Genomic DNA, 10,482 nt, shown 5'->3' on the forward strand with positions numbered 1-10,482 from the left:
CCACCCGCGCCCCGCCCACCCCCGGCCAGCCCTCTCCAGCCCCGGGCCCGCCCCTTCCGAGGCCCCGGGCCCGCCCCCACGTCGCGTCCCGCTTCCGGCCCCAGTGGTCCGGGTCGGTGTCCAGCGGTAGCAGGTCGCATGGGGCCAGTGCGACTCATGAAGGTGTTCATTACCCGCAGGATCCCCGCCGAGGGCAGGGCCGCCCTCGCGCGAGCCTCAGAGTAAGAGCCTGGCAGCCCGCGCCGCTCCGCGCACCGAGCCTCCCTGCCCCCCGCGCGGTGCTGAGGGTGGTCTCGGGGAAGGGACTGCGGAGCCCTGGCACCTCCCCAGGATCTCCGGCACCCCCGCACACAGGGTGACTCAGCGTCTCCAAGAGCTACTTTGGGGGCGGCCGGGACTGCGCCCCAGCGGGCTGGGGGCGACCTCCAAATGCCCCAGTTATTTTTGGTGGGGAGGATGGGGCGGTCCCAGGGGCCAGATAGAGCTGGAATCCTGTTCCCGGGCCTTGACCAGACTTTCCAACCTTTGACCCGCCGGGACAGTCTTGGAGTTTTGGGGAAGCGTAAAGTTTTTTACCGCCCAGCTTTCTCCAGGCGCGTTGCAGTGACGTTGGAACTTGCGCTCCCCTGGCGCTTGCAGTGGGGGTGAGGCCTGGGGAGAGGGGCGACCGCTCATGATGCAAGGTCCAGGCTGTTAATCTTTTACCCTCCAAGGTTACTTAACGGGGTCAGAGACCTTGGCAGTCACCCATCTGGTCCTCTGGACGGTCGGCAGGGGCCTTTCGTGACACTTCTTAAACTGAAGCGCCGCGTGTCAGCTTTGCCAAGTGCTTGCCAAGTGCTTCATATGTATATATGTATACATAAACTCTTTTAATCTTTGCAACACTGTGAGGTGGGTATTATAATTCCTGTTTTACAGATGAGAAAACTGAGGCCGGGAGAGGTTAAGTACTTTGCCGAAAGTCACACTGCTATGTGTGTGGCAGGGCTGGGGTTTGAACTCAACTCTGTCTGGCTGCAGTCAGCACTGCAGCCTATTGATCTGCCCTGCTAATGTCAGGAAGGGAGAACTTTGCTGGGGACCTGTCAGGTACCAAGCATGGAGGGGAAGGGAAAGGCAGAAAAAAAAAGGCAGTATCACACACTGCTGTAGCACAGGGCCATGCTTGTGGGAAGGAATGTGTAAAGTAGCCCACGCCTGGGGCTTAGTTGGCCGGGTACTGCAGGAGGGTGCTGTGAGAGATGCCAGCAGCCATCTCGTGATTGGCATATGCTCCATACATATTGGCTGCACAGAATTAAATGGCCAGAGCTTGGAAACATGCCCAAGTGTCCATAAGTACACTGCTTCATGTTGCATTGCTTTGATCTTGTCCTTCCTGGCAAAGTCCAAGTACGAGAATTTTTTGTTTCATGGACTCACAGGACAGGACATGCAACTGAACATGGAATCCAGTCCTATCTGATTCAGGAACAGCCCCCCCTGACACACACACACACACACACCCCTTCCCCCGCTTCCCAACAGTTGGCCACCTCGGGCCAGGAGGCTCACTCCCCATGAGGCTTCCTGTGAGAGTGAGAAAGCTCTTTCTTGTGTTGAGCTGAGAACTGTCGCCATGACTTTCTCCTTTCAGTTTAGGCTCTTCTCAGCCCTCTCTGCCCTGTGATAGCCCTTCAGCCACCCTCTCAGGATAGTTCTGAAGTTGCTCATACCTGACCCCAACTCCCTTCAGCCAGACTCAGGGAGCCTAAGGCCAGAGCAAGCAAAAGGCAATGTTTCCCACTCTGAGAGGGGGCTGCAGATGTAGCTGGGGGGACTTTCAGGCCTGGGAGCATCTAAGGGGCTCCCCTGCTTCTGAGTGGTCTTTCCTTTGCCTTTAGCTGTGAAGTGGAACAGTGGGACTCAGATGAGCCCATCCCCTACAAGGATCTGGAGCGAGGCCTGACCGGAGCACACGGCCTGCTTTGCCTCCTCTCTGACTCTGTGGACAAGAAGCTCCTGGATACTGCAGGTGTGTGCCCTGGGTAGGCCTGGGGAGGATTCTGAGGGTGGTTTGGCCTATGGGGCACATCAGCCTACTGTTGCTAGCTCCCCGAGCAGGACCGCAGTGACCTATTCGAGTTGAGGCATTGGCTATAGTACTAGGCAAGAGGGAGCAGTTGTGTGCAGCTGCATCTGGCAAACACATTGTTCCTCTCCTGCTTGCAAATCTCTGGAGGACGGACTTCAGAGGGCAAAGACCACGCATGGAGGCAGCAGGGTGTGGGGGAGGGCATCCCAAGGCCCCGGGCCCTTGTCCAGCCAAGACACAGCCTTGCTTTATGAACCCTAGCAAACCCCTGCTCCTTCTGGGCCCATCTGGAGTGTGTGGGAGGGTTTGAATCCCACAAGGAAAGATCGAAACAATGCTTTCTCTGAACAACAGGAGCCAATCTCAAAGTCATCAGCACATTGTCCGTGGGCGTCGACCACTTGGCTTTGGATGAAATCAAGAAGCGGTAAATGCAGCTTGGGTTCTAGAGGGGGACCTGGAGTGAACGGTGACTACCAGGCAAGGAGGAAGAGGAGCTGAGTCTTTGTTTTTATTTCATATCCCTGACCATTCAGTGAGACTGTGAGGTGGCTGATGAAAAAAATCTGTCCACATATGCACAGGTCAGTTAAAATAAACCCAAGAAGTCAGAGACAGTGGGTAATATCTGGCCAGGTAGCCAGCACCCTTTCACCTTCATTACCTTTTTGACCCCCAACAATAACCCCTCGAAGTAGAAAAGGCAAGTATTATGTCCCTCTTTAGATGAAGAAATTCAGAAAAGTTAAGTAATTCCTTGCCCCAGACTTTGGACCCTCATGTCCCATCTTCATGTCCTTCCCCAAACGGGAGATATTGAAATGGAATGAGGCTGACCACTCCTGAGTACTCATTTACAGCTCCCGGCGGGCAGCACAAAGAGGGAGCAAAGCGGCAGCATGGAAATGTCCCAGCATTAGAAATTGGTGAAAGTGCTTGAGGCCAGTGTTATATCACCAGATGTTTGATTCATAGCGGGATCCGTGTGGGCTACACCCCAGATGTCCTGACAGACGCCACTGCGGAACTTGCTGTCTCCCTGCTGCTCACCACCTGTCGTCGGCTGCCAGAAGCCATTGAGGAAGTGAAGAAGTGAGTGAACACCTGGCAGAAAGGTTGGCTCCACTCAGCAGCTGGCTCTGTACATGCAGTGCTTCCCTGGCCCAGATGTGATCCCTGTCCCCAGATGTGCCCAATCTAGTGAGGGGGGTCAGACAAAGCAAAAATACTAAAGTGCAAGGCAGTGCTGAAATAAATAGGACATAAAGGGAAATCCCAAGAGAAGAGAATAATGGAGGTGAGGAGACGGGTAGAGGAGGGTGGATCAGGGGAGGCTTTACAGAAGTAGCAGGTGGGCATCCTCTTGAGCGCTTAGAGAGACAGGTCCACCGTCCCTTGTAATGCGGAAATCCGAAAGCTCTGAAATCTGGAAGATTGTTTCATAAATCTTTTGGTAGCAAAACTTGATTTGAACTAACAGGAGGCTGCTTATGGTTTTTATTCCTCCCAGTCAGTGTGACTATTCATGTTTTGCTGCAGATATAGCACGGTGTTTGATACAGTGTACCACCCCAGATGCTGCTGAGGGTGTTAGGTAGAATATAGCATATGCACCATACTACCTTTCTAAAATCTGAAACATTTTGAAATCTGGCCTGCGGGTTTCAGATCAGGGATTTGGGGCTGTATATCCAGGGTTGCGGAGGGCATTCCAGGTGTCGGGACTGGCCTGAGCAAAGTCCGGGAGGCATGCGAATGCAGGCGCTCGGAGAATGTGGACCAGGAGCATAGGCTCTGCATAGGCAGGGGCAGAGCTGGACAGCAGCATGGGGCTGATCACACAGAGTGCTGAATATCCCGTTCACCCTCCTATTTGGGGTGTCAGCACCTTTAATGGCGGTAGCTCAAGACAGGCTCTGTTCCCGTGTCCACCCAGGGCAACGGGTGAGGCTATGGCTTTACTTTTTTTACTTCCCTGGGGTGCTGAGAATACTAATTTTGGAATCCCAGATCCCAAGTTTGCAACCCGCTGTTCCCAACCCTGCCCTAGCTGTATGACCTCAGGCAGGTTCACCCTTTCTGGTCTCAGTTTCCCATCTGCAAAATGGGATGAGAACTTCTATGGCCCTACCAGATTCTCTGTCCCCAGTGGCTTTAAAGGATGAGTCATTCCTGCTGCTTGTCAGCAGCGCTGAGTGGCTGAGGGGATAACTCATGGCACTCTCAGCCGTTTTACCTGGAGGGAAGGGGTTATCCCTTGGACCACAGCCCCTGTCCCAGGGTGCCGGGTCTGTGCATTCACAGTGGGCCCTCATCTTTGCCTAAGGCTGGGGCCTCTTATCTACCCCTCTCCCTCCCTGCAGTGGTGGCTGGACCTCGTGGAAGCCCCTGTGGTTGTGTGGCTATGGCCTCAAGGAGAGCACCGTCGGCATCATTGGGCTGGGGCGCATAGGTGAGGCCCCAAACTACCCTCTTGCCCGTTCTGGCTCTCATGGCTTGGTTTGTCTCCAGCTCCATGTGTCTGGATACTGATAGTCCTTCTTTGGAAAGGGTTGCCATGACTGTGTGTTATCAGTGCACTTTGCATGCAGTAGGGATACCTCTAATGAGAAGACACAGGCTTCATAAAACGGGCAAAAGCAAAAATGAAAAAAAGAAACATTGGAATTCCTTAAGAACTCACTAGGTGAAAGAAGCAAATAGTAAGGGCCAGGGTTCTTAATGCCTGCAGCTCCACACAGAACAGGTGAAAGCGATGATGGCTGAGTTGGAGTCTTTAGGAAGGGCTTACTGGGGGAGAGCCCGCGCTGGGTTCTGGAAGGCATCTGCCTCATAAAGCCTTAACTCAGGAACCTGAGGGTCTCATGAGCAGAGCTTACTTGTGATTCTGAGGATGAGGCAGATCTGTTTTTCTTCCAGTGTCCCCCATTTGGAGAAGCTTGGCATAAAGGCTCGAGCCCAGCCAGGCAGCTGTCAGTGGTTCTCTGGCATCCTGCCTGGTGCAGAAGTAAGAGTGAGGATGGCAAGTGGGGATAATCTGTCTGGCCCGCTAGCAGCCCTGCCTTTCACACTAGAAAGTTGTTTGGAGGAACTCTCCAGCTTTAGGGCATGTGCTGAGTCTAAATTCCAACTGCTCAAGCTTGTCTCAGCAGCAGCATATGTGAAAAAGTCTTACAGATTGGGGTGAGTTGGCAGTTTGGCAATGCCATCTAAAAGTGAAATGAGGTCTGAGGCTGCATTAACGGAAGCAGTGGGTCCAGAAAGATGGAAGGGACTGTTTAGTCAGACCTCTCCTGGGGTACTAGGCCCCATACTCAAGGTTAGTAAATGCCCCTCAAGATGGCTGGGGCCATGTAAGGACAGCATAAGCCAATCACAGCCACGGAGGAGCTGTGGTGCTGCCTCCAGCTCTTTGAAGGGCTATCACATGGACCCCTGAAGGCTGTGGGCTGGCTGGGGGCTGGTTACACGGGCTGGACCAGTTAGTGTTGGGACTGTGCTGAGGGAAGGATCTGTCCCTCTCTCCCACCAAGGACTCCCTGTCCCTTTAGCTGCTGGGTGCTGCTGCCTCTGCCCTCTGAAGTCCTAGGAATAAGCTATGACTCTGATTCCTTGTCTCCAGGCCAGGCCATTGCTCGGCGTCTGAAACCATTCGGTGTCCAGAGATTTCTATACACAGGGCGCCAGCCCAAGCCTAAGGAAGCAGCAGAATTCCAGGCAGAGTTTGGTAGGTAAAACTTCGATTTCCACAGGAGCCCCATCTGCATGCTTAGAGGGTTCTCCCTATTTTCTGTAATAGTTAGCATTTGCAGGCAGAATGCAGGAGTGTCAGGTGTGTCCAGGGCCTGAGGTGTCCCTTAGATGTTATCTAATCTACCTGCCCTGGACAGAGGCCCACTGAGGGAGCACAGAGACTTATCTAGGCCACACAGTGAGTTCTCAGTGCCAGCAGAACACTCAGGTCTACCTTTCAGAGTCCCTTGTCACCATGGGCAGAACAGCAAGAATGATGACAGATGGAAGGAACTGCTGGAAACTTTCACTCGGTTTCCTTAATAAACTGGCGAGCACTACCCGCCCCAGCCCGTGTCCAGGTGGATCCAGTCCCTCGGCGGGATGCACAGCTTGGTGTTCAAAGGGTAGGCTGGATGTCAGCCATTCCTTAGCCCTTTGGCACTTTGGGTCCTGAAGTTGGTGAAAGCCAGAGCGGCCCAGTTCCTACTGTGTGACCTTGAACAAATTCCTGCCCCTCTCTAGCCTCAATTTCCCCATCTGTTAGACCAAGAGGCTGGGTGAATGATATAATATACCAGGATCCCATGAGTGGCTGTCAACTTTGTACAGCTATCAGAGTAGTCCAGGTGGAGACAAGGCCTTCAGGAAACACCTGGGGAGTTTCCATTATGGGAGGAGAGAAGGGTCTGGTCTCCTACCCTCTTGCTGTCTCTAACCTGGGACTCAGCATCTGATTGGGCCTTCCCTCCCTCTCCCAGTGACCACCTCCCAGCTGGCCGCCGAGTCTGATTTCATCATCGTGGCCTGCTCCTTAACACCTGCAACCAAGGGGCTCTGCAACAGGGCCTTCTTCCAGCAAATGAAGAAAACAGCCGTGTTTGTCAACATCAGCAGGTATCCTGGGGCTGCCTGACTCCCATGGGTCACTGGGTGAGCCTACAGAGGGGCTGTCCCTGCTGCTGTAATCTGAGGTTTTTCGTCCCCATGGGTTGTCAATGAGACCTCAGGCTGAGTTTGGCAGTCTCCACAAACCAACCAGCCAGCTAACTCAAATACATACAGTAAAACGCCCAGGCTGGGAGGAGAAGCTGTGAGAGCAGGACCTGGTGTGTCTGGTTTCCAGCAGTCCCTCCAGCCTGGCTCAGGGCTGGGCACATTGCATTGTTGGTTCAGTAAATGGAGGCATGATGGCAGCAAGTTCCCAGGTAACGTTGGGTAGCCCCTGTTCCTCTGTACTGCAGAGGGTCAGATGTCACTGTCTTACAGCCCTTCAGAGGCCACTTTCCATTGTGTTGAGCCTGGGTTTGTCTGTGTGAGTCAGTGACAGCTTGTACCTTCATGCTTCTGGGAAGACAGACCTAAAACTCGGGCTGTCTTGGTTCTTCAAAATGTCCCGAGGTTGCCTTCAGGCCACTGGGCATGTGTTGGGGGCTGACCTTCCTCTATCCTTCTAACCCCTTCCTAACTGGTATCCTTAGAACCTGCTTAAATCAGTTTGGAGGCAAACAAAGGTGAGGGAAGGGGTTAGATGAAGTCACCCCTAGGGCTCTCCACCCCAGAGGCTCCCGCAATTACTAATGTTTAGCTACAAAGGAGGTATCTGGAGGTGGCATGAACACAGGGCTCATACTGATGGCCTACAGTGTCACAGCTTCCGTTTACAGGACACCCACTCGGACCCAGTATTGTGCAGGATGCTGTGTTATGTATGACTGCATGAGTATTATTTAGTGCACGATATGAAGTCTCTAGCAAACCAGTTCTTGAGTCATAGGAAGGAAGACTGCTTACTCAGATGGGTATAGTTAGGTATATCCTCGTGTCTCTGCCCTCGATTGGGCAGGTGACTAATGGCACCCTGTGGTGGTTCTTAGCAGGTGGTCTGGGGACTCACTAGATCAGAAACACCTGGATGGGGCCCTATACAAATGCAGACTTCCGGATCCTGTTCATGCAGTAGTGCATGTCAGTACTCCTGGGAGTTAGGTGGTATTTTCCTGTCTTACGGAAGAGGAACCTTCCTCTTCCTCTTCCAGAGAATTTGAGACACTTGTTCAAGGTCACACAGCTAGAAAGTGGCAGGGCTGGGCTTCTCTGATTGTAAGACCTGAATTACTATACAGACATATACAAGTATATATAAAATTTTCCGCTTTAGAAGCCAAGGTTGGTGGGAAAATTCATTCTTTGGGTTGTTCTGCCCTAAAGGGTAGAGAGAAGGAGCCTGGGTTGAGGGAGCTTCGGGGCACCCATATCACCGCTGTCATTCCCAGGGGAGAAGTGGTAAACCAGGATGACCTGTACCAGGCCTTGACTAGCAGCCAGATTGCAGCTGCTGGACTGGACGTGACGACCCCAGAACCATTGCCCACAAACCACCCTCTCCTGACCCTGAAGAACTGTGGTAAGAACTGTGCTTTCCCAACTCAGTTATCTCCTGTCCGACAGGACCACAGTAGTAGGTGATCTGGAGGTGCTGTGCATGAAGCTGCTACGAACAGTACCAAACACAAAGGGACCATAAATGTTTATGCTGTTAGTGGCACTGGTACATAACGACATAGGGGAGGGACCTCCTGAGCATGCTTGCCTAGGTCTGTATCCTTAAAGGAGTGAATGGAGGTGGGGGGGGGGGTTAGGTGAGTGGGTTTGTTTAAAAAGAGTGGGTTGACTGTGTGTCTTATATTCATAGCTAGTCACAGGTAACAGGTAAAACCCATACTGTAAATTGCTGTTGTCAGTTTGTGAGAAGTCACATATGTAATTTACAATACCTATTTGTAACTTGTGCCCATTATTAAGCTCGTCTCCAAACCTACCCTTGTGTATTCTGCTTTATGGTGCAGCGGCTGGGACTCTGCACGCCCCGTTTCTGCTGGGCCCTGTCAGTATGGACGCTGGAGGCAGCCCGACAGGCTGGAGGGAGCAGACTTGGCTCCCTCCTGCCTTCCTGTCTGTGAGAGGCATGCAGCAGCTTCTTCACTAACAGTAGCAGTTCCTTCCTGTAGTGGCTGGGGAATCGTTCGCAGTTTTCCCAGCACGCGGTTAACCATTGTGCCCCCTCAGACACAAGCCACCGCCAGTCAGTGCCCCAGCCGCAGAGGTCTGGAGAGGCAGAGTTGCAGAGGCCCTTCCTTCAGTCTTCTAAGTGTTAACGATCCCATCCTTTGCCTCTGTCCCCCTAGTCCTAGGGAGGTAGATGCTTCCTCCAGTCACTGTCTCTGTCACACCTTAGTGCAGGGTTTCTTCAACTGTTATGTTCCTCAGTTACTTGAAAGGACTGATCAAACACAGGTTACTGGGCCCCCAAGGGTTTCTGCTTCAATAGATCGGGGTTGAGGGGACCTGAGAATGTTTGCTTCTAACTAACATGCTCCCACGCCAGTGCTGCTGGGCCGGGGACCATGCTTTGAGTAGTGCCGCCTTAGTGTTCTCTTTTTAGCCTCCTCAGTTACCTAGTTAACAGTTCTTTATATTAAGTTCTGTCTGTTCAGGTGGCTGGATGGTTTCTGTCCCTAGACTGATACAAAGCCTGAGTGGCAAGGGCCTTAGGGCCCTTGTCTAGGCCAGTCCGTCCTTTATTTATATTCTGGAATAGAAAGCCAAAGAGAAGGTCCTTAGCTGCCTTCCCCAGTGAATGCTCCCATTATTGTAGCCCTTGGGAACTCTACCATCCCCACCCCTCTGCCAGCTGAAAAGGAATATTGGCTGTGCTGTCTAGCCTGTGTCCACAGCCTAGAAAACTGCCCCATCCCCCCAGGGCCTTGGAGTTCAGCTCAGTGCTCCAGGGAATGGCTTTTGAAAGGCACTCTTTGGGAACAAGTGGCCTCACTTGCTGTGCAGTGGGGCCACAGTGTGCTGTCCAGTATTTCATCTTGTCATTGTTTCTGTAGATCAGAAGCCCTGCGGTATCACTTTCAGGGAGCACAGGGTGTGGATGAGCAGTGAAATTGGCACCATTCACTATCTGATAACCAAAGAGTTGGATTCTAGATAAGCTCCAAGACCCCTTCTAGGTCAACATTCTTGTATTTAGGGGACATATCCCTCGTCACTCTTGTGTCTAGTTGTCAGTAACCTGGATTCCCTTTACTCTTACTCTAGCCCTCGGCCTGAGGGGAGTGGAGTGCTTAGTGACAGTAGAAGAAAAGGCAAATCAAGGAATACTGAGGCAGGCTGCCTCTGTTCTTACTGGCAAGCCCTAGCCATGAAAGCAGTGACTGCTTTAAGGCTCGTGACCCACCCTCTTACTTCACTCTCTTCCTCTTCTTTCCAGTGATCCTGCCCCACATTGGCAGTGCCACCTATGGAACCCGAAACACCATGTCCTTGTTAGCAGCTAACAACTTGCTGGCTGGCCTGAGAGGGGAGCCAATGCCCAGTGAATTCAAGCTGTAGCCAGATGAGACCGCGAGGGCCAGGAATCAAACTGGCCCAGGGTGCTGTCAGGTGCTGCAGGTGCTTGACTTGGACCCACAGGACGGGAGCTAAGGAAAAGTTCGATCTCTTCTGATTCCGTGGAGGGAAGACTGGTGCTGATAGATGTGCTTGCCACTTTTGTGGTTGGAAACATCTGAGCCAAAAGCATGTAATTCTATTAAATAATTCTCTGAGAGACTGTGTTGGCCTGTAACTGGCAGAAGCTAATGACAAGAGCATCTGCTTTACCT

At 52.5% G+C, this 10,482-nt stretch overlaps 1 protein-coding gene across 1 annotated transcript; it reads left to right on the top strand.

The window, feature by feature from the left end:
- The first annotated feature begins 71 nt into the window (after positions 1 to 71).
- Positions 72 to 10,427, top strand: GRHPR (glyoxylate and hydroxypyruvate reductase). Its single transcript, XM_011366208.2, has 9 exons — positions 72 to 221; positions 1,887 to 2,017; positions 2,432 to 2,504; positions 3,053 to 3,169; positions 4,441 to 4,529; positions 5,700 to 5,804; positions 6,571 to 6,706; positions 8,086 to 8,216; positions 10,089 to 10,427. Exons 1-9 carry the CDS (start codon positions 139 to 141, stop codon positions 10,208 to 10,210), a joined length of 987 nt encoding a protein of 328 aa, XP_011364510.1. The 5' UTR covers positions 72 to 138; the 3' UTR covers positions 10,211 to 10,427.
- The last annotated feature ends 55 nt before the right edge of the window (positions 10,428 to 10,482 follow it).

The sequence above is a fragment of the Pteropus vampyrus genome, unplaced genomic scaffold, assembly GCF_000151845.1.
Source record: "Pteropus vampyrus isolate Shadow unplaced genomic scaffold, Pvam_2.0 Scaffold123, whole genome shotgun sequence".
Classification (NCBI taxonomy): domain Eukaryota; kingdom Metazoa; phylum Chordata; class Mammalia; order Chiroptera; family Pteropodidae; genus Pteropus; species Pteropus vampyrus.